Source organism: Eublepharis macularius, chromosome 10 (genome assembly GCF_028583425.1).
Source record: "Eublepharis macularius isolate TG4126 chromosome 10, MPM_Emac_v1.0, whole genome shotgun sequence".
NCBI lineage: Eukaryota > Metazoa > Chordata > Lepidosauria > Squamata > Eublepharidae > Eublepharis > Eublepharis macularius.
The window spans coordinates 24280588-24305490 of NC_072799.1; the positions used below are offsets into that span (position 1 = coordinate 24280588).

The 24903-nt window shown below is 40.9% G+C and overlaps 1 protein-coding gene across 3 annotated transcripts in view; it reads right to left on the reverse strand.

The window, feature by feature from the left end:
• Positions 1-24903, reverse strand: part of UNC5C (unc-5 netrin receptor C) — a 435854-nt gene that overhangs the window by 146468 nt on the left and 264483 nt on the right. For all 3 annotated transcript variants that reach the window (XM_054990553.1, XM_054990551.1, XM_054990552.1), the window contains one exon: positions 15193-15336. In XM_054990553.1, the coding sequence (XP_054846528.1) occupies positions 15193-15336 (144 nt within the window). The remainder of the gene's footprint in view (positions 1-15192; positions 15337-24903) is intronic.

The following is a 24903-nucleotide window of genomic DNA, read 5'->3' on the forward strand; positions in this document are numbered from 1 at the left end:
AACCAGTTTATTGGGGGGGGCAATTAACTAGAAAGGTATAATGAAGTTTTATTGCTCTTTGTCTCAGTTCACTTCAGTCTCAAGCCAGTCTTTCTCAATCTCTCTAACAAACAAGATGTAGCCAAATAGCAATTTCTTATTTTCTACTAATTTAACCTTTTTCCTATTATGTAGTAAAGTGTTTTTATAGAGCTAACCACTGGGAGTGTGTTCTCATTATGTCCTTTGCACAATTCTGCAACTCTGCTAAGTAATATACCCATTAATAATCGAATAGACAGCTTAGTCTGTTCACTGGATATCAAAATTGATATAGGCACAACTTCACCACTGGGGAGAAAATTAAGGTATAAGTATTTTAAATGAATGAAATTATACATCTAAACACTTCATCTCACTGCAGATGAGTTACATTACAGATATCTCCCTCCCCTCCAGCACAGCAGCTAGGGTTAGTACTCTTTCTTGTCCCAAGTCAGCCATTATAGCAAAAAAGGTCATGTTTTCTATTTCTTAATCAATCAGGCTTAACTTTTCCAGACCTGGGACCCATTGAGCATGGGACTTACTAAGCAGCAAGTCTGAGACAGCAGAGTCATGTGACAGGAAGAGGAGAATCAGGGTTAAGAAGACCATGGGTAAGCAGACCAAGAGAACTGGGGACAGGAAAAACAAGCTAAAACCAGGAGTGTAACAGACTGCGTAATGAGCCAAGGGCTCATAGAGGAATCTTTGCCACTATTGAGTGACCTTCTTCTCCTCTCCGTGTGTGTGTGTAAAGAGAAGCAGGATATTGGAAGCTTCGCTTTCTATATATGTATATTAGCAGCAGGTACATCTAGAAGTGAGAAACATGGTTCTATGATGCACCCACCAGTCCACTGCCTTAACCAATATGGACTGTATGAAATGTGAACCTCTACTAGGCCCAAGGAAGAATGAAGAAGCCAGAAGTCCTAACACAGTGGGAAAGAAGAAACAGAAACGACGTCACAAAAGGAACCCAGCAGGAAAAGTCATTCTGTAAATATGTTTACAATAAATAGTAATTTTAAAAGGACACAGAGTTAATCTGACAGACCATGTGGGCACAAATCATGCAATATTCCCACAGATCAGCTGACCAGGTCACCTGAGATTCCTATTGGTCAGAGGACCATGAGGCTATTGGATAATTCAGTAAAAAAGATACTGACATGCTTGCATCATGAAGAATAAGGTCAACATTATAATAAAACAGATAGTGCATTTTATTGTAAACTTTGCTGAAGGTTATTTTTAAAATATTTTCTTTTTTTAAAAAAAAACAATGAACTATCCATATACACATTTAAGATGTCTATTTCAGGACTTGTCAATTGAAAAATGTATAGCATCATTTCAACACTATGTTGCCTGGTGCTGTTTGGTGGGGTAAGAATCAAAAAGGGTCATCTTTATTTGATATTCAATCTCAGAAAATTAACATACAACCTATTTCTAGGTTTGCTATCACACAATCAGGTATCCCATCTACAAGCTAATTAAAATTGCTAGGTTTTAGGGCACAAAGAGAGACAACTAAATTGCTTTATGTAAGGTGTCCTAGATCTTCAGTAACATACTTTGAAGAGTTTTAGGGTGAACTTATTGTAGAATAAACGAGAGTATATTATCAAGATGTGGTTAACTATATGTCTAACCGTACAGATGAGCATTAAGACAGTGGGATAATACATAGAAGAAATAGCCAAGAAATTCTTTCTTCCTATAATAAATGATCCTAGAGATACAAATATTTTCTTGTTTATAGATTCATCACTTGCTTAGTCCCATGATCCCTCCCTCTTTTACACATACACACACATATGGAGAGAGAGAGAGAGAGAGAGAGAGAGAGAGAGAGAGAGAGAGAGAGAGAGAGAGAGAAATCATGTACCAAAAAACACAAAGTTTTCATAACATTCATGGAGTGAGATTGCAGATGATCCATTCAAAAAGAAACATTGTAAAAGCTACAGAATAAATATGGCTACATTCAAACATCAGACTAAACTGTGAATTGCAAACTGGTTACATTAATAAGGCCTGAACGTTGGCCACTCCACTAACTCTTGTTAGTAAAAGAGCCACAACCCAGAGTTACATCCCAGCTTGTGAATTCTGACTTATGGTAACCTTGTTTGGTCATTCATTCCTCAATGCAGGAATCCTGGTCTTTTTTTTGGCAGCATCACCATCATGGCACAGAGTAGCAGCTGCACAAGAGCAAAAACCTTGCCAGTTCTGCGGCAGTCAGCTCTCACTGGCAGCAGGCAAACCAGAATTTCAGAGCAGATTCTGTTGAGTTTCACGTTTAAAAGAATCATGGTTAATGGGGATCTCTGAATGCAGTATACATAAATGTAATTAAATAGAATGAATGCTTAGTATTAGCAGTTTAAAGCATTTACAAAGTGCTTCACACACATTATCTCTGTAATCCATATTTGAACACTATAAGATAAGGCATTACTGTTACCCTATGGTTGCCATGTTCCCACTGGAAGGAGGGGAATCTCCCACCCCCAATGAGTTCTTCCCTCTATTGCTCACCTGGGCAGCACAAGAAAAATGGAGTGTAGGAGGGCAATTGCTGGTGTCATCCTGGTGTGACTGGAAGTGATGCTATTGTGATGTTGGTGACCATCTACCGTTCAATCAAAACTCTATGGTTAAACCATAGAATATTAGACAAATTCTAGAATGTTGCCAGCAACACAATGATGCCATTTCTGATTGTGCCAGTTGTTACATCATTATATCACTGGTGAGCCCCCTCACCCATGGTGATTCTCCCACTGGCTGCCAGCCTTATGTTGGCAGTCCTATGTCATCCCCATATCCCGATAACCTCAATAGGAGGTTGAGGGAGAATGGCTTGCTTGAAGGTCACCTATCAGATTGAAGACAGAAGCAACATCTGAACAAGAACAACTCATTATTCTCACTATGGCCACAATGTTATAGTAACTCTCGTTATACAATTTATATACAAGCCAGTGTGGTGAAGTGATCAGAGAGTTAAACTAGGATCTGCTTGGCCTGGTCTGAATCCCTACTCTGTCATGGAAGCTTGCCAGGCGGCCTTGAGCCAATCATACATTCTCAGCCTAACCTACTCACAGGGTTGGTTGTGAGGATAAAATAGAGGAGGGGAGATGTAAGCCACTTTGGGTCGCCATTAGGGAGAAAGTGGGGTGTAAATTAAAAAAAACAGTTACATTAACTGACCTTAAGAACAGTTCATAAAATCATAACCCATCAATTCCCTGCCCTGGAGCAATTTTTTCCAGACCAAAGGATTTGAGTCCAGTGGCACCTTAGAGACCTGCAAGATTTTCAGAGTGTAAGCTTTCAAGAGTCAGAGCTCCCTTCTTCAGAAAATCTTGTCGGTCTCTATGGTGTCTCTGGACTCAAATCCTGATGTTCTACTGCATACCAACATGGCTACCCACCTAAACATTTTCCACACTGAGGGTATAACTACATGATACACTTTTCCTGGGTACATCCAGAGGTTAGGTTGCCAGAAATAGACTGGCTTGTCTGGGCTTCCTAGCTGCACTTCGGCCCATTCTGGATTAGGACTATAACAACAACAACAACAACAACAACAACAACAACAACAACAACAATGTTCAATTTATATACCGCCCTTCAGGATGACTTAACACCTACTCAGAGCGGTTTACGAAGTATGTCACTATTATGGTGTGTGAGGATAGAGGGCCTTCTCCCCTACTGTTTTTTCCCAACCTGAAATAGCCCTGAGGAGTTGCTATTTTATCCCATGGGGGCAACAACTTAACTGTGTAGCCAATCATTGCTCATTAGGTTTTCCCAATGGCTCCCTGGGGCTATTTCAGATCAGGAAAACAGCAAGAGGGTTACCTCTCAAGCCTTACGGTCCCAATCTGAATCAGGCCCAAGCATGCTGCAGAGCACAGAACTCCTGGACCACACCTGTTAACCCAGCACTGGGGGGGGGGGGAGTTTCATGTAAGTAAGCCCTAAAACACTATGTGCAGATAATATGTCACATGAGCAGAGAACCCTTCATTCACTGCAACGCAGGTGAAAGCTGTGCCTATGCATTCCTACTTATTAATGTCCTTGCTATTCAGAAAAATGGAGCAGTAGCTGCTTATGTGAGACCTTCACCCCTATGTATTAATTTTAAAATAAGGCCACGTGTTCTTCTAAATCATATCGCATGCTCCCAGAAGAAAATAGACGTATATCCCCACCCCACAAAAAGCATTATACAGCTCCCTACTCAAGCCTGACCCTGCAATTATTAAACAAATACACATTGCTTGGGGGAGGGGATGTACTTTCTTTACATGTTTTGAGTAACTTTTTGGCTAATTCTACTATATTTTCAGTGAACTAAGATGCTGAAGTTCATTTCCCCCATCTTAATGGACTTCAGAAAGTGTCCTACAGAGGGCACAATAATTCTGCATCCTCACAAAACAATAATTCAGTGGCCAGAATGGAGAAGAGGGGAAAGAAATCTTTGTTTTGAACAGTCTAGGAGGGGAAAAAAGCACTAATTATGTCACCACGGCACAGTGCAACGTGTGGAAATCGCCAGATCTGACCATTAAAGGGAAGTAACTACTGCAAGCTGAGCACTTTATGCTTTTTTCTCCTCCCACCAAATATAATAGTCTTCATTTTAATGTACTTATTAAAAATGAAAAATCTCTAGTCAAGTATCATAAAGAAGAAGAGCTCAGAGTTTTCCTCCCTTCTGTCCTCCTACAGTTGCTCTACACCAACTACTATCTATAACTGGAACAACCTGAAGCAATTCTTTTCAGTAGACCAACTCTGGAATAAATACAACTGCAGACTGCAGCTCTTGTATGCTAATTACAGCCAAATGCTGTTTACTTCTCAAACTATTTTTTCTATCATTTTCACGCTATATACATTTAGGTCACCATCAGGGCGGGAGGCATATGGTCACCAGGACCAAAGCATGTTACCCTATCTCAGGTGTTAACCTACCAAAAAAGTTAAATAATGGTTTTTAAAAAGTCAAGTGTTCACACATCTTTCAATGCATGCATGATACACATTCTTATCCGGATTAGTGATGTGAGTATGCAACGAAGAGTGAATATGGAAAGAATGGATCTGTCTGTTTTCAGCTTTTTTCTCAGGGCTAATTTAGGGCTGCATAACTAAAATGTAGGAGAAGGAAAAGTATCTCAATACAGAAGTACCAACAAGCTTGAGTTTTTTGTGCTACAGCTCTGTTTTGGATCACAATACCAATGGAGATCATGGCAACAACCCTCTAGTTCATTCTCCTCATATGGCTTGTAACCTAAGTGGAAGGTATACTTATTTGGTATGAATCACATCTTTAAAAACTGCACACATTTGCCCAGCAACATCCTTAGAAATGTTCTCAAAGCCATGAATCCATGACTCACCTCACCAGGTTTCTTCATGCCCTGGAACACATGGGCTTTACAAAGGTATGTAGCTGGACTGGATGTTACATATCATTGTCATGTGTTTTTTTTAAACATAGCTGTAATCCAACTGAACTCATTAGGACTTTCTCTGACTAGCAATGAGTAAAATCAGTCTGAAAGCCACCGAACGGTAGGTAAGTAAAGATGTTTGCCAATGATGCTTCATAGCAAATGTCTTCTTTTCTTGTTTTCTTCTGCAACACACATTTAATTTAAAAAGAACACTGCCAACTAGTAGCTGCCAAATCTTGCCCATCAGTCTGCCTACTAATTACCAACCTGGGTTGAAAGAAAGCAGTTTCTTCTTATATGCATATGGGCTATTAAGCATCTGTGGCATTAGTGGTTTTAAACCAGAGGCTTAAACAGCACCAAGAGAAAATGCTTACATACTGATTTTTATTGAAGGGGGAAAACCCCAGCATTTAGTCAAACTATTCTAGTGCAGAGTTCTAGTTTGTACGTGTTAAATGAGCCACATACTGAAGTGATAGTACAAAGTGTAAAGAACTACAAAATACTACATACATATTAATAGCCCAAGAGAAGTAGTTGTGATAGTCTACTGCAGCAAAAATATACAGGAAACCAGTACGTCATGGTCCATTGGCTCTGCTGTTTATCCTCACCACCACCACCCCCAGCATCATATATAAATGTCTGTGTATAGGGACCACTACATGTATCTGATGAAGGAGGCTTTAGATCACAAAAGTTTATTCTGAAATAAAATCTCATTAGCCTTTAAGGTGCCACTGGACTTCTGTTTATTTTTACAGGACATGTGTGTGACTCAAGAAATTATTATTTATCCAAATGGTAACAGGTTTATGGTGCAATCCTGAGGGACAGCCTGAAAGTACACAGATAGTCAATGAAGCACTTCACTGGCATATCTCTGAGATACACCAGTGGAGCACCCTGACAGCACTACAGCCTGGCTGGGCACCAGTGTGGCAACAGCATGGAGCAATGCCAGTGCAGGGCAGGGAAGGTGGTGGACCAGGGGCCTGGCAGGAGTGAGGTGTCCATACAATAGGATGGGCAAAGTGCCCTCCCCCCTCCAGGCATGACAAGCCATTCGAGTCTTTACAGCATAGAGCTTTGCACTATATGTTGCATGTACTTGGCTGCCCTGAGTGGAGGACAGGATACGCAGCCTTACTTATGTGTCACCCCTGTTCAAGTACATGACAGACCTACGGGAAAAGGTCTGTCAGTCCTTGGCAGGTAGATTCCCCAAGTTCTCCACAGCAAACACGCAGGTGTATTGGTTGAAGTAACTGTATTAGAGATCCATCAAGTTCAAGGTGCTTAGAAACTGAATTGGCAGAAGTGACGTGAATGGGGTCGGTAGTGTTAGTTATAGGGAAGGTTCCCGCCATCGGGATCGGGACTGTTAAAGTTTGGGGGCAAAGGAGCCAGGGGGTGAAGAGAAGAAGCTAGGTTTAGGCTAGAAAGAACAAAGAATGAAATCATCTCAGTTCCCAAGAAGGATACATTTCAAGCCGGCCGCAGCCGGCCTTCAAGGACACTTGCTGGAGGCAGCAGGGAAAGAGAAAGTAAATACTTGCAAGATAACCTACTGCCTTAACATCAATAAGAAACTACTCATGCCATCAGAGGACCAGTACATGACACATAATACATTCATGGCAGATATGCAGACAGGCATATATGGCAAGGTCTTAAAGCTGTAAAGTAAGAAAGTACAATCACAACCTAAATTTTCAGAAAACTTACTTCTACAATTTTTCATAAATTTCAGAGCAAAGCAAGTATATAACATCCCATTATTCTGTCAATCAAAAGTGAAGGATTATGTGCCAATTATCCAAAATAACTGAGCACAGTTGTTCACTGGAAAAGAAAAAAAAGCTCACAAGGATATTTATGCTTCTCATTTAGGAGATCACCCTACACCCAAAGGCCCCTGGCCCCGTTCTTACTGGGCCAGCGTTTGCGGGGCTCGCAGGTAATGGGAGGGAAGAACAGAAGCAGCTCCTTCCCCTGCCGGCCCCGGCTCCATTGTGCGTGGCTCCAAGCTGAGCCGCGCGGTTGCGTTCCCAGCCAGCCAATCCATTGGCTGGCTGGGTGTTTGAATGGGGGACTGTTGCTGGACCTGAGGGAAGAAGTTTTCCTTCAGGTCCTCCCCTATTCTATTTATGCTGGGGCCGGAACGAGAGCCCTCCAGTTGGCTCCGGAAATGTGAACCCCTCCCACCCTCTCCTCTTGTTCCAGGTTTTCTGGTTTCACCGGTTTCATGTTCCATTTAAGTCACGATTGGTTTACTATATTAGACTAGGGTTAGATGTCATTGTTAATGTCAGGCATACTGTTAAAACCTTTGTTAAAGAATGAGACTCCTTGGGAAAGTCTCTATGTTAAGGTATTAAATAGTCACAACTTGGAGTTGGTGGCTTGGAGCATTGGGCACTGATCCCTCTGGGGGAAACAGGGCCTGCAGGCTCTGTTTCCCCATAGATGGGGATCCCCATAAGGGATCTTGGACCAGGCATGGCAGCGACAGGCTCAGCTCGGGGGGCTGCCAGGGCATGCCTGCTTCCAGGTGACGGGGGACCCACACAGAGGCTACCGCCCAGCGTGGACCCCTCAACCATCATCCTGCGGGGTCCTCCCTTCAGCAGGTGGGCTGAAGGGGTAAGAGGGTCATCGGCTGACAGGTGGGTCACCCGATGCTGGGATCCATGCCCTATGCAGTCAATGCTCCTTTTCTCCTCTGTAACCAATAAAGTTGTGGCCTGTTTTTCATCCAACAAAGTTGTGTGCGTATTTCTTCTTCTCTGGACCCCTTGCCTTTAAGCTTGCCCTGCAACCATCTTGCTACCACGAATTTGCATCTCGTAGGCTGGTTTTATTTTTTCCTGCCTTTAAAAATATCTTGGAAGCTAAAAAATTAGCTTGGATTATCCCTATATATATGTATATGTTTACATTAGAAACTTATGACAGCAAAAGTTTCAAATGATGAGCTTATGGTGACATCCCATATGACTCACAATTGCCTGCCGACCTGGCTACACAATGATGTAGTGGTGCTTCAATTAGCAAGCAAGAATGCCAGTGCATGCCTGACTGAATGAAAACAATAAATCATAATCGTTATGAGGAGTATTGAAAAACTTCAGCTGGAGAAAGGGGCACTGCCATCTATGTATCTCATTGTAAGACAGGTAATTACACACCCACAGCCTTAACAACGTTTGCCTTGTTTCATTAAATCTCACTCACTTCAATTAAAGGTCTAAAAATATGTTGACCATCTATCATGTGTTACCTGGCAAAGCATCAAAATCTACTTCATAATTTAAAGTAGTTTTATTTTTGACATCTAAAAGAACTGGTGGAACATTTCTAAAGCTCTCTCGGGTTTGTTGTTAGTACTTGGAATGGATATTTAAAGTTCAGCATTTATCTGTCGGAAAGGTCCCTGAAGACTGTGCAGTTCTGTTTGTTGCCTGAAGCATAACCCCAATAAAATAGGTATGTTAAATACTTGTGTTGGTGCCTCCTGAAGGACATTTGTTTGCCCTTTTAAACCTCTTTATGAACTGTGAAAGGATTCGTTCATTTATTTTTTTAAAACATTTCTATGCTGCCTTTCTACCCAACTTTGGGTCCCCAAGACAGTGGACATTAAAACAAAATTTTCAAATGTTAAAAAATGTTTGAAAAACAAATATATAGAACAATTTAAAACAAATAAAGTATATGAACAACATATAAACACACAATAGGTTGAATAGACATGGACAGTATAAGTTGCTTAGAACTTACACTTTCCATGTTCTAAACAGGCATAGGGAAAAAGTCGCCATCTTAGACTAAGTAGAACTAGAATAGGTGAGAAATATCAGAGTGGCCTAAAAGGCCATGGTAGGAAGGCCAGCTGGATAGTTCGCCCACACCCTAACCACAACCATAGGCCTGGCAGAACATCTCCATCTCACAGGCTCGGCGGAACTGTAACAAGTCCTGCAGGGCCCAGGTCTTAATGGAGAGAGAGTTCCACCAAGCTGGGCCAAGCGAACACCATTGGGGCCAGGGATCACCAGTAGTTGTTTGTCAGCTGAACAAAGTGCCCTCCAGGGAACATATGGCAAGAAGCAGTTTCACAGGTAAGTTGGTCCCAGACTGCTAAAGGCTTTAAATGTCAAAACTAAAACCTTGAACTTGACCTGAAATTCAACCAGAAGCCAGTGCAGCTGGCTCAGGACAGATTGTATATGCAGTCTAACCAGAGTCCCCGTAAAGACGTGTGCAGCTGCATTCTGGACAAGTTGTAGCTTCCGGATCAGTCTCAGGGGTAGCCCTGCATAGAGTGAGTTACAGTAATCCAGCCTGGAGGCAATTGTTGCCTTGATCCCTGCAATTAGGTCATGGGTTGAAACAAGATAGAGAACAAGCTGCTTGATCTGACGAAGATAGAAAAATGCAGATCTAGCATCTCCCACTACCTGGGCCTCCACTGAAAGGGAGGCATCCGGAGCCACACCCAGAGTCCTTACCATCGAAGTAGATGCGAGTGGTGCCCCATCAAGGGCTGGGAGCCAAACGCATCAACCCGAACGCATCAACCCATAGCCCAAGTGCAGGATCTCTGTCTTCACAGGACTTAGCTTCAATCGACTTTGCTTTAACTACCCAGTCACAGACTCCAAAATTCTTCTTTGCAGCCTCTCTACTCTCACCCAGCATAGAGATAGCTGCCAGGAGGAGAACAAGATGGCTGCCGAGAAGAGAAAGAACCACTACCATGGCAACCACCCAGGAAAAGAGTAAGTTGGCCACAGAGCAGTTGTGGTGGTTTTATTCTCTTCTCTGTGGCCAATTTGCTGTTCTCCAGAACCCTGGCAATCACAGTATCTCATCAGAGCTGCTGTGTCAGATGCTGAGAAGATAGCCAGAAGGACAAGAGGGAAACCCTTCCCCATGTTCTAGACTCACAAGGGCCGGCTAAGGTTCAACTATGGTGGGAAGAGACAACCCTACATGTTCAGACGTAATCTGGTAATTTTAAAGGTTGGGGCTATATCTTTAATATTAACAGTTATATCTTATATTATTGTATGTGTGTGTGTTTGGAATAGCTGTTTCAGTTGGTGATAATTGCAAATGTGGCTCTCTGAGAATTGTGGAGTGAGTGCTACTGGTTCAGAACAATTATAAATCCAAATATAAATGAGAAGATATGAACAACATTAGAAAGCTTGCCTGATCTTTCAACACAGTGAATATGGGGCAAATCCACATTACTCATTCTAAGTCGCATGTTCCCCGCATTCCCCACGCAATCCCGAGTGCCGGTCACATTACCTCATTAAACAGACGCATTTCATTCGCATTTCTCCCGAATATGTGGTCACAGGTTTTCAACGGGTTTTTTTAAAAAACCACCCCCCTTCTTGTCTCTCTGGCCGTTCCGAGAGTTCCTATTGGCTGATTCAACTTGCAAGTGCTCCGTAGTCTGCAAAAGACTGTTTTTGACTTCATAGCACTGGATTTATTCATTATGCTGTTTCTGAATCAAATCTGGTAGTTTGAAAAATCATTTTGGGGTGAATCCATCCTCAGAACGGACTCGCGAAACTTCCTTTTTAACTGTTTTTTATTTTTTTTATTTTATATTACTGTAATATCGAAATTACGAAATATCGAAATAATGACACTCCAAGGAAGTGAAACTTCAGTAAAATTCAGGCACTGAACTGTCCTGCATAGGAAATGCCCACGAAAGCTTCGAATATGCTTCCAAATTTCCAAAAAAGAAACGGGAGAGAGCCATCAGTGCTGTCAGTGGGGGAAAGAGAGGCATCATTATCTTCAATGATGTTTCTTTATAAGGCAAGATCGAAATAACGGAAAAGTGCGCTAAAATTTTTTTAAAAAAATGGGCGGGGAAAAAGGTCCCGCCCAAAAAAGCGGTTTTCGAGCGGCCGTGTGACCGGAGGGAGAAAGACGCGCGAGAAAGACGGATTGGAAGCAGGAATGTGAACGAAGATATCCGATAAACATGCAGGTAATGGGTGAATGTGGATTTGACCATGGTTGCAATCCAAATGACACTTTTCTGGGAATAAGTTCCTCTCTGTTTTTTGGTAAAACATGAAACGTACTTCCAAATGACTGCTCCCCACATCCCAAAGATTTGAAAAAAAATGTGGTGGTGGTGAGGGTGTGTGTGGAGAGATCAAAATTTCAACTTGAGATATTTATCATAAAGACTTTATTACTTAAGTAAACAGTCAATACAATGGCCCATTTTTTAGTATTATTTTCCTTTTGTGATGCTTTTTGTTGTTATAACCATTGATGGAATGTTGAGATAGAGCTAGGATGAATAATATGGAGATGATCACAGTCCCTACAGAGACTGAAAGAGAAACACAGTCTACATGCCAACTTATTTTTCCCTGCCTGGTGTTCTTCTCCTTCCTTCAAAATCTATTGGGTGTAGGTACATATAGATTTGTAGGTAATTCCTAGATTATTTTGGAAAACCAACTGAGTGATCTAGGCACACACATCCAGTTTGGATATTCTCCCCACATGAATGTTTGGAGCTAGGTCACGCATGCTGATTGGAAGTACACTTAGGTGTATCATCCTTCTTACATGTAGGGATCTAGCAATGCCATCCTAAGCACAGTTAAACCCTCCTAAACCTTCTGAAGTCAATGAGCTTCATATCATATCTTCACCTTAATATCATCAAAAATCTTTCACACTGAAGAGGTTGTCCGAAGACAGGTTCATGTACATGTGAGCATCACAATATTTCCCTACATTTAACTATTGTGTGCTGGATAACTGGAAGCTGAATAGATGAACCAATTCAATACGAAGCATATTGCATTGGAGAGCATAGGAGAGTTATCCTTATGGCTGTAGATCTGTGATGGCCCATTCATACATGTTTCACTCACTGAAACAGTCATTAAATGATAAAGGCACATGCGAGAAGCAGCCCTGACGAATATAAATGATTCAGAAAGACCAGCCAACCACTTTGCCCCCAGCAATCATCCACTCTTGCTGGCTGCAAAATAAATTATCACTCCAGATGGAAAAGGAGCCTGATTGAGAGACTCAGAGGTAATTGTCAGAAAGAAATGAGCAGACACCAGAACAACTCTAGTTCTGAAAGCTTAAACGGTGTCATTTATGAATTCTTCTAATTGCTTCTATGAAGCCCGTGGAGAGGGGAAAAGTGCATTCCACCCCCAAAAAAGAGGCTTTTCTGGGGAATTCATCCATTTTACTAGAAGAGAAATTCTCTTTTGCTAAAATGTCCGCCTAAATGCCAGGTAGTCAGTCAGCTTCTAGTGAGCATTCACTCAGAGCTGTTTGTCTCTTGCTCCCAAAAGCAAAGGAAACCTTGGATGAGTGATGTGGTGCCTTCCACTGTAAGTCAGGGTAAACTCATTTCATCCATAAGATAGTGAAATGAGCATCTCCAGTGCAAACAGTGCATTACAAAGGCAATTCTCTATTGGAAAATTAATGAAAATCAAATATTTGTATAATAAACTGGATATCTGTGTTTCTAGGAACTGTTTGTCTCAAGTTAAGTCAGAGGAGGAGGCCAGATACAAATGCGACATGAAAAGGAAGGCTTTAATATTAAGATGAATGTCAATAAAGTTAAGATGGCTTTTTTGTTATCTCGTTCCCTTTGATTAGGTTACATCAATTTGGACTAGTAAAAGCAGAAGAATGAAAGAATTGCAGCGATCTAATCTATCATCGTGGGATTGCACTCATCTTGTCAGGAGGTTTATTTGGATAGCATAACTGTATGTTTGACTGCTTCTTTGGATTGAAGAACATTACCTGCGAAACGCTTCAAATATGACAGATTAATAGATCCACATGATGGGACTCTGAGTTCAAGTATATGTCAAGGGAAATAAATACTCAAATTTGATATGTGAATTTAGAAAGCACTATTAATTTTAATTATATTCTACAGTGCTGAAATATTAACAATAGAATTTAAAATCTGACAAAAGTTGTAGGTTTGTAAGGTACCATTCAGCCAAGTAAACAAATATTCAAACATATTTGAAAAGCAAATTGGTCATAGCTCCAATTGGGATGATCATGCAATGTATCGCATTTTGCAAATTATTATGCCAGGATGTTTTTAAGTTATTAAAACCACTCATCTGCCAAGGGACAGTTTCCTTCAAAACCTATCCCTACAGTAAAAAAAAATGTGGATTACAAGCTTCTATTTTGAGTAATGAGTTACTTACTCTGTACATTAACTATAATGATTAAAAAATACTATTAACAAAGTACTAGTATTTTCCTTCAGATGTCCTAAAATGGTGGCTCACATACAAGTAGAGTAGCTGCACCACAGTGGTTAAGTAGTTTGGATGTGAATCAGCACTCTACTGGTTCGAATCCCACTACTGCCATGAACTCAGTAGGTGGCCTTGGGTAAGCCACTCCTCTCAGCCCCAGCTGTATTGTGAGGATAATAATAACACTAACTTGTTCACCACTCTGGGTGAGGCACTAATCTGGCTAGAAGAGTGGTGTACAAGCATAGCTATTATTATTATATAAACGTAGTTATTGTAAGTATTGAAAGGGCCAACCAAAGGGCTTTCCACACCCCATGGAAAGCAGTCTGCACACTCCCCAAGTTTGTTCTTGCTTACCACCCAACTGGGCTTATTTACATGCCAATGCAGCCAGAGGAAGTTGGGGGAGTTGCGTTGAACTTCAAATTGATGTCACTGTAAATTTGTTCTAAGTATGCTTCTGTAAGATGGTTTAGGTCATTGAGAAAAGGATAAAAATACACTAAATACAAGTTAATAAATGAAATTAAGAACAACCCAAGCATATGTTCATGAGTTAATAGTCAACAATATATATTCCTGTAACCCTGAGTTTCAGCGGTGGATGGGGACACTACAACTGTCCTTGAGCAAGCTGAGCCAATGGCTATCACAGTACCACAGAGTCACCTTCTCTTCGGGCTGCCATAATATTGACCTAGATGTAGGCTTGCTGCGTTACCATCATTGCCATGGCCCAGGTCTGAGCTGAGTGGGCTCCACAGAACTGACAGACTGCAAGTGCCACTTGCCTTAGTTTATTTCCGTCTGCTAGGGTCTCACCAGGGCAGTGGTCCACCAGGAAATTCCTCCTATGTTACATATCCACAATGTTCCAGCAATATTAGTACAACATCATGATTTGTGACACAGAAAGCATCACAAACTTAAGTTCTTTGAAATGTATAAACACACCAATACTTCTGGGTCACATTTTGACTCATAGTATTCAGAAATATCATGACTTTATTAGTAAGATGGCAACTCTTACTAATAAAGAGAGCCAGTTTGGTGTAGTGGTTAAGAGAGCGGGACTCTAATCTGGAGAGCCGGGTTTGATTCCCCACTCCTTCTCTTGAAGCCAGCTGGGTGACCTTAGGCTAGTCACAGTTCTCTGGAGCTCTCTCAGACCCACCCACCCCACACAATGTTTTGTTGTGGGCATAATAATGACATACTTTGTAAACCACTCTGAGTGGACATTAAGTTGTCCTGAAGGGCGGTATATAAATCAAATATTATTATTATTATAACTCCTGCTCTGCAGCAAGACAGCATCATGCAGACATATAAGAAATACTTACATGCAATACGAACATAAGCCTTACGGCTCTTGGTAGTGCCTGCAGAGCTCCAGGCCACACACTGGCACCAGTAATCTTCTGGTCCAAAGAGTTCTTCAACTTGCTGGCGTGAAATCTCAATGCTCACTTCTCGGACAATCAGTCCTGCCAGAAAACAATTAATATTCCATGTTTATCTTATTATTAATAAGAGCATAGAGGTTGTACAGGATCCAACATTGCTGCTAGAGAAACAAGTTAATGTAGCTGCAAAAAATGTCTTCTTCAAACTCAATTTACCCAGGTGGCCAGATAGGCACCTTGGTAGTGCCTATCTGGCCACCTGGATCCACACCATGGTAACATCAAGACCAGGCTACTATAATGCATTCTACATAGATCTCCCCACAAAATTCACTCAAAAACTCCAGTTAGTGCAGAATACTGCAGCTTTTATAAATTTTTAAAAAATTGTTTAAAAAATTCTAAACAACAAAGGGGATACAGAAATAAAATAAGGAAAAACAAATATCCATTACACTAAAGGAAGATTGGGATATCCTTTACACAGATTATCTAGAGTACCATCACCATACATCATTTGAATATCATGTTCAAGCCCACAACAACTGTTCTCAGAGACATTTCCTCTCTTTTCCACTATGTCTTTCTATTAAACCAAACACCAAAAATATGATTATAAATTATTTAACAATATTTGCTCTGCAGCTTGATTATTATCCGGAGTCAGGTGAAACATGCATACTTCTCCCATTCTGCATGCACTCTGTTGGCTACCGTCAGTTACTGGGCTCAAGTCAAGGTTCTGGCTACCACATACAAAGCCCTTCATGCCTTGGACCCTCATATCTACAAGGCCACCTGTCTTCCTATGCCCCGCTATGGCAGCTACACGGGAGCTCCAGGACCTTCTGCAGGTGCCACCCTGCCCACTGGCAAAATCAACAACTTCCTATACATGCGCATTCTCTGCGGTGACCCCAGCGTATGGAATAGCCTGCCTGTAGAAGTCAGGGGAGCTCCCACTCTCCTGGCTTTCCACAAACTATGTAAAACTGAATTATCCAGGAGGGCTTTTTTACACTAGTGGTTCAGAGCGATGCACTGGGAAGAGATAGGGACTGTGTAGGCTATACTACTGTGTCTGTTGCTGTAAGTATGCTCCTACTGGATAGTTCCATGGTATGTAATATGTCATGTTAATTTGTTCCAGCATTGCTTTCAGCCCTGCATCATATTTCTGCTTGTTTTTAAATTTCTCCAATCCTTACCTTACCGTACTGTTTACTGAATGTCCCAGCTGTTGATTTTACTGACCTCCACTCTATAATCTGCCTTGAGTCTTAGTGAGAAAGGAGGCCTATAAATGGCATAATTTAAAAAAATATATTTATGCCATTTATAGGCCTCCTTTTTAAAAATATTTTTTAAAAAACATTTGTTTCAGAACTTTACAACATTCATTTAGTCAGATCTTGTTTCTGTATACAAAACCTCTTGAATATCTGAAATAGCCCTACTGGAACACAATGTATTTTCACAAAGATGGGCCCCTGTGCTTCCATAATGAAGGGTATTATTAATTATTAAATAACAATAATACGACATGTTATCATAATAAGGTGGTCGTATAGCTACTCATCACATCTTGATGAGAAGGTGACTGGGATGGGGAGGGACTGGAACAGTATTTAATTAACACAGTAACAAAACAAAGTTAAACAATCTAGAAGATTAATGAAGCAGTACTGCACTTTGATCAGGAAGGAGTGGGAACGTATCTCTATACATTCATTTGAAGCTGTGAATGGTGCCTGTGCACATACCTCTGTATGGATAGTAAGGTTCTCTCAGTGTGATCAGGAATCTTGCTTTGCCAAGGCTTCCTAATTGTGTGGGGAAAGCCCAAAGTTCGTAGAGTGGTACAAACAGGAGCTCTATTTGCACCATCTGCTGTGAGGTCATCATGGGTGGTGGTAGTGAAGCCTGCAGCTGTGATCTCCAAACACCTTCAGTGAATGCATGGTTTTCATATGAACAGGCTTATGAGCATTTACATCACTTTGAGATCTGAATCAGTATCTTTAGTGGCAATTCTCATATAGAATATTTCCTTGTTTGTTCGGAAGTGCCTGTGGTGTGACAGAGTTCCCAGCCTTTACAGACCAATAGGACTATGAGTAAATGTTAGTAAGCAGGAGCCCATCTTGATTCCACCTGAAACATAGCCATTCTGTCTAAGGCTTAGTCATGCTTTTAGTTTAAGTATCATTGGCCTCAATACAAGTGCAGCATGGGAGACTGAGTGCACTGAAGATTTTGTGCTCATTAAAACCTGCTATTTCCCCCCTTATATTTTATTCAAAGAGTCCTCCATCAACCCACATTGGGTTCCCTCGTCTATATATAAATGCTAGGAGATGTAAATAAAAGAGTAAGCAGTCTGACCCTGCCTAAATTAATGTTTGTGAGCTGTCTTATTGGGCATAAGCTGGATTTCTTTTTCCACAGCTATCTCCAGTCTTTCTGCCACATGGTCTACAAGGTCATATTCATAACATGAATGGACAGCCCTGTAACTCAAGGAAAGAAAGAATGCCCCTTCATTTTGCCTCCAGTGTTATGGAGGTGCCATTGAGGAAGTCCCAATTAATTTCCTTTAATTTTGGACAGTCATGTCCTGCTGTGTCCAGTTGCCTGTGTTGCATCTCAATAACTATGATACAAGACCTCAAAATTAAAACAATATAGTGGAACTGAAGCATATAAATAGATCAAGATGGGTAGCTGTATTAGTCTGTCTGTAGAAGGACTTTCGAAGAAGTGAGCGGTGACTCACAAATGCACAAATTTTGTTAAGTCTTATAGGTGCTACTGGACTCTTGCTTTTTTTCTGCTGAAGCGTATAAAAACCACACTTCTAGGGCACTCTATTGTATGCCCCCCTGCTAGGAATCAGTGTCCATATAACATGCTGGTAAAGATTAGTCCCGTACTCCTGTACATATGCTTCTCGTGTGATGGGAAATGCTGCTTTTTGTAGCCATCCTAATCATATGGAGAAACCTGGATATGCATACTTGTTTGAGCATAAGGACTCCCTTGCAGATGTTCAGCTATACATGTGTATGCCTGGAAATGAGGCAAGTGGGCATGATCTCATATGAAGATACAGCATACTGAAGAGGAAACAATAATGTATGAGACCTCCCTTCCCCAATCAGCATAGAATGGTAGATGCTTCCAATATTGTTCAAAGCACTTTGTATCTTCCATGGCACACTAGTGGCATATAGCTTGGAAATCAATGCATTAGCATGTGTTTTCTAAATGTATTTGCTGCTGTAAGCTCTTTTCAGAGTGATGAATAAGGAGTGACATAAATATTTCAACTCATAAAATAAAAATATAACCTATAATTCTGCATATGCATCAACAAAAAGAAGAATCAGATTATAAAAAACAGAACTTTCAGCGGTGTGTTAATATTTTGCAATGCTCAATAAATTTATTAATGTTTACTATATGGTCTTCAAATATTTTATTTATTTATTTTTATGTCATTTATAGTCCGCCTTTCTCACTGAGACTCAAAGCGAATTACATAGTATGAGATTAGTCTAGTCAATATCAAGGACATTTTAATAAACAATGCCATAGGGTATTATAAATGCAAGTTTACAAAGACATAACAGTAGCAAAAATTCAATAAAGAGTTGAAGAAATATTGAAACAGAGCATAAGCAATTCTAGGACTGACATTAGACAACACAGAACGACCCAGTACAGTCATACTTAAGGCAACAGATAGGACATAAGGAAACATAGTGGTGAAATCTATGGTCCCTGTCTCTTTAGTGAAGCATCTCTTTGAGACCACCTCCCTACAATTCAGCTCTCCTATCTGAGTTAAAACTGTTTTGAAAAATTCAAGTTTGCAACGTTTGTGGAAAGGTAGGAGAATGGGGGTTCTCCTGGCCTCCTCAGTCAGGCCATTCTATAGGGTGGGGGCCACCACAAAGAATGCACATGTGCGGGCAGCTGTTAATTTTGCCCATGTGCAAGGTGGTGACTGCAGGAGACCCTGTTTAGATGAGCGGTGGAGGAACATAGAAAGACAGGCGGTCTCATAGGTATGCTGGACCAAGGCTGTAAAGAGCTTTGCATGTGGTAGCCAGTATCTTGAACTGAGCAAGTTAACTGATATGGAGGCAGTCTTCCTCTACAGCGTATACATTCCTTTGATACTGGGAACTCTTTCCCATCAAGACCAACATCTTTCGAAGAGCTGAAAAGATGAAAACTGCCTAGCATGATAGGAATGTTCTCTGAAATGCAAGGCCAACTTCATAATGGAATCAAGAGCCGTGCAAGCAAAAACAAAGTATAAGATCTGAGCCATATATTTTAGCAAGTCTCAGCTCTTAGATTAAAACACTTAGTTTATGATGTTGACATGCTAGCTTTACATATATCCATTTTTGCCAGCCTTGTAGAGTCTGTTGCTCCATGTAGTAAAAGGGCCTTCTTGTCCGATCAAATTAGAAAGGTAGCTGGACAATTTCAACAACTGGAAATGGATATTCCTTCAGTGTTGTATCAAGACAACTAAACAAAATCTATCGGCCTTTGCTAATGCAGTTGAAGCCCCTAATACAATAAGGCTTCCTGGGTGAGTTAGAGAAAATGAAATTTGTTAAAGGATTTGCGATGGCAAAGAACGTATCATTACAGTATATAATGTGATACTGTAGATCACATGGAATAACAGAAAATGTTTTTTTGTTGTATCATTAAAATGTATCACATCAGGAATGATAACTTAAAGAAGAGAATGCCTGCACAGTATCTGAATTTTTGCAACGATTACTTGTTAGGTTAGCAAACCAAAGTGCATTCATACTTTAGTAATTGCAGCTGTGCCTATTTATACAACGATAGGAGTAAACATCTGGCCCTACTTTATTAACAAGATATTTCAAGTGGAACAAGGAGCTTGATCAGATGCGCTGTAAAGAAGACCATAAGAATGCATTCTTCCTTCCCCTCTCCCTGTGCTTTTGAGAACAAAGCCAACCACACATCCTTCTCTCTACAAACTGAAGCTTACTATTGGCTTAAGTATTATGAGTTGGCTCTGAATACTGCAAGGGCTGGAATGGAATCTCCCTGCCTCCTTCCCCAATCTTCTGATGCCTCACCAATGCCACCAAGGCTGGAACCATGGCTGCTGGCATCCTTTGGTTTCACTTCTGGAGTGAAACCAAACTGAACAGTGAGGTACTGGCAGCAACAGTGTGGCCCATAGCAACTGGAGGTGCAGCCCAGTAAAAAGTCCATGGAAAATCGTGGGTGGCTCCATTCTCACATTAACAGAAATACCTTCCATTTGTGGATCTCACCAGATGCAAGCACCAATGTTGATGATATTTCTGGCTTATAAGAATTTCTACTGAACTTTGGCTTCAAAGCCTAGAATAAAAACCCAGTGAGGCAAGAAAAGCAGATACTGGTTTCCAAAAAGTCCACTCCCAATTTCTTAGCTACTTGCACTGGCAATATGTGAAATGATAAGCATGCATCCTCCTTCTTATCTTACCAGTGCTTTATTTCTTTACATTCAACAAAAGACTCTGTGATCCCTTGTAAAGAACTGAGTGGACAGACAGGAACAATGTATATGGTCAGCATCTACTGTTGGGGTCTTTTGCTTCAGTTCTTTGGCACCATAATTGTCATTTAGGGAATGAAAGTGGGGAATATTCCCCCCTCCTGCCCTACTCCACTCTTTGGAAGCAGCCAGCTTCCTCCAAGATGAGTTGTTTATAAGTTAGAAGAGGTTATGAAACAGGGCAGCCCTTGCACTTCTAAGCAAGCATTTAAAACCTCAGAGAGGCTTTAGAGAGCAGAATAAAAATGAGTTACACGTTTGATCTGTTTTCAAGCAGGCCAGAACCAGCATCACTCACTTATTTGTAGAGACCAAATCTATAACTGAATAACTGCCAGTAACCTCTGAGCAGAATCCAGGAAATTGCAAATTTGCATACATTAATACATTTGCATAAATTTAGATGCCAGGCCTCAGAAGCATGTGTTTTCCATTTAAAGTTATGTCATAACAAACTTAATTGTAGGGGAATAATTGCTTGAGTTTGCAGAAGCCCAGAACACTCAAAAAGTGCAACACACGGTATAAAATCCATAATTAAAAATTGGTAATGCAATGCCTTGCATGCTCATTTATGGTATTGCTTCCGATGTTTTCCATAGTGAGCATTATTAAAGCCACAACAACTTAGGGCAGGGGAACTCATTCATTCTTCTTACAATCCTCTATTTTCTAAATTCAGAAAGGAAACAATATTGTTTCTCTGGATCACAGGAAGATTTCTGTTTTGTTAGATCCTTCCTGACTCAAATGAAATCCCTCCGTGCACTTCTCAAAGTATAGTACCATACAAGCCATGGTTGATTTTATTTTAATGAAAAAGAGCAGCTAGGGTTTGGAAGATGACCCCTCCACAACTGCTGATGCATGGGTTAAGTATGAGAACAGTCCTCTCTGTCCATATTTAGAAGTACTATATTGTTACTTCAGCAAGATTTGAGTCCAATAGCATCTGAGACATAAACAAGATTTTCAGGGTATAAGCTTTCAAGCGTCAACACTCCCTTCTTCAGAGGTTCTTTCAGAGCTTTAACTTCCAAACGCTTATCCCCTGAAAATTTTGTTGTCTCTAAGGTGCTGCTGGACTCAAACCCTGCTGTTCTACTGAAGACCAACATGGCTACTGACCTGAAAATATTGTTGAGACATGTTTCTTACTCAGTCATGGCACTGAAAAACTCCAGAGGAAAGCTCTGATAGTCCAGGGTCAAATTCAGCTGTGCTTTCAAGAAAATTAGGTTATGCTAAAACAGATATTATAATGGGTGTTTTTAAAACTTATCCCTCTTGAAGTTTTATAAAGCACAATGTTATGAGTACAATATGTCATCAATCAATGCCATCCTGAGGATAACAGGAAGCATAATAGAACATAATTTTAAGAGATGCCCACTAAGGTCTATTGGCTTCATCTCACTTGAAATTTCTGGCAAGCTTCTAATGGCATATTAAGCATGGGAAAGGCAGCCCTGGAGAGAGTATATGAATCCAACTAACTAGCTATAGCCTTTATGGAGAAGGAAATTTGTGTGGGTGGTCAAAGACGTATGACCTGACGGGTTTTTTGCCAGTCTTATCAAAACAGGTTTCCTTTAAATGAAATATCCAAATTCACCTTGAGTTTCAATTTAGGTGAAATACAGTGAAAAGTTATGAATTTATTTGAAAAAATTATATCCCACTTCATAGCATGAAGCAGCTAACATTGGCTGCTTCCACACACATTGGATAATGCACTTTCAGTGCTCTTTAGTGATCATTTGGAACTGGATTTTTGTGTGTGAAACCAAAGATCCACTTCCAAAGGATCGCTAAAGTGCATTGAAAGTGCATTATCCAACATGTGTGGAAACGGCCATTCTAATATACCCAATAAATACAATGCTAAAATCGTAAAATTATCACAAAATCCAAGTCACAAAAATTGTAACAATACCATATTTACAAACCCCACCCCCAATGTTATAAATAATCAAAATTATTTGGGCTCCCCTCAGCTTTCCTTGACTGTAGAACCCTTTTGCTTTGGTTGTCACTTAGTGAAATTTTAGTGGCAATTTTAGAAAGAAATGACAGTGCATATCTGGCTAGCTAAAAAGGTTATGTTGCCAAGTACCAGTCTGCCCAGACTGGTATTAAAATAGTTCCTGTCTTCACTGTTATGTAATTACCAAGCTCTCTACATGAACATTCCATCCGAAAAAGATGCACAGTCCATGCAACCCCTTCCTCTTTCCTGAAGATGAAGGGGGAAAAATGTCTTGAAAGAACACAGTTCTGCTGAAGCTAAGCAGTTCTTACTGAAGTGATTAGACTGTTCATCCAATTATGATGTTTTGGCTGATATGCCCAGTTAGGGATCCCAGGTACTCTGGTGGGGGACAGGGAGACCCCCACTCCCACCCTGTGCCCCCCACTCACTTGGCCTGCAGGGGGGAGAGGTGGGGGAACAGGCCTCCCGGGTGCGATCTCATGGAAGTATGTCACTGTCACTCCCAAGAGTGACATTTTCATGCCACTCCAGGAGTGCTCCTGTTCTCAGCAGCAGTCCAAATCAGGCCCATTTGAGGCCCAAATCAACCTGCTCCAGAGTACAGGAGCGCTCTAAGCCCCTGCATGATGATGTCACTTCCCAGAACTGATGTTATTGTGCTGCCCCGATGTGAACACTGCAAGAAAGGTAAGTGCCAGGTCCCCTCCCCCCGCTGGGAGGGTACGTGGACATGGCAACCCTATGCCCAATACAGTCTTTGTCTAAATCTATCTACTGTTAGCTGTTGACCACTGTCCAGTTTCTGTATGGAATACGGTCATGTTAACTTTTGGCTCCCAATGTTCATGATGATTATCTATGTCTCTTACTGCTTTTTAAAACAGCCTTTTTCACTGGGCGTTGTTCCCGTTTTGAACCGCCTGTTCTTGCCATTTTCTCCTCTTGTATCCACATCAGTCTTCAACTCCGCCACCTTCTGCTTTTCCCTCTCTGCTCTATTTCTTCCTTAATTCCCCAATCTAAATTCTTTTGCTCCTCTTTTGAGTGAATCCTTTCATATTTCAGTTTTAAAATGGGAAATATAAAACTTGCACAGCATTTGGAGACTACTGCATTGTTAATTCTACTTTATATCTTTTTATTACCTCCCTTTCGAGCTTTGCCTTCTTTTTAAAGATTGTGATAAAATGAAGGAACGACCTGTTTCTTATTCTGTGACCTTGTTCAGATGATGGTTTGCTGGCAAGAGAGAATGTCGTGAGTATACTTTCACCTGCAAAGTCCTGGCTGTCAGTGTGAGAAATCATCTCGCAGTGATGCTGCCAGTGTTACTGCATGACACACAGACTATTGAGGACCACCATGGAATGGACTGTGAGTTTGGAAAGTGCCAGAAGCATATTCCTCAGAATGGCCACTGCTTGGATACAGTTAGTGTCTGTAGCTTCTCTAGCACGAAAGGCCATATATGGACAATCACCACAAATAAAGAAAAGCAATAAAAGAACATGATGCCTTATTCACGTAACAAATGGCTTTATCATCCTTCATCTGAATCACTCTCATCTTTTAAATAGGAATAATAGGTCAAAATCTTCTCCAAGTTCATCTGAAAAACAACACGTTCCATTCTATCTAACTGGTAAAGATTGTAGCCTAAAGAGAGGTGAGGGTTTGTGTATTTAAAATAAATCAGCAGGTGATCACTATTAAGACTTGTTCTGTGGTAGAAGTCAGTGCCTCAAACAGGAGGGCAATATTCACACACAGAGGGGACTCAGAACTTAAAGTAAGCAACAATGAACTCAGTGGGACTTACCTCTAAGTAGTCATGCATAGATTCAAGCTGTTGACAGCCAGTTTGGTGTAGTGGTTAAGAGCGTGGGAATCTAATCTGGATTCCCCACTCCTCCACTTGAAGCCAGCTGGGTGACCTTGCGTTAGTCACAGCTTCTAGGAGCTCTCTCAGCCCCGCCCAACTCACAGGGTGTTTGTTGCTGGGATAATAAAAACATACTTTGTAAACTGCTCTGAGTGAGTATTAAGT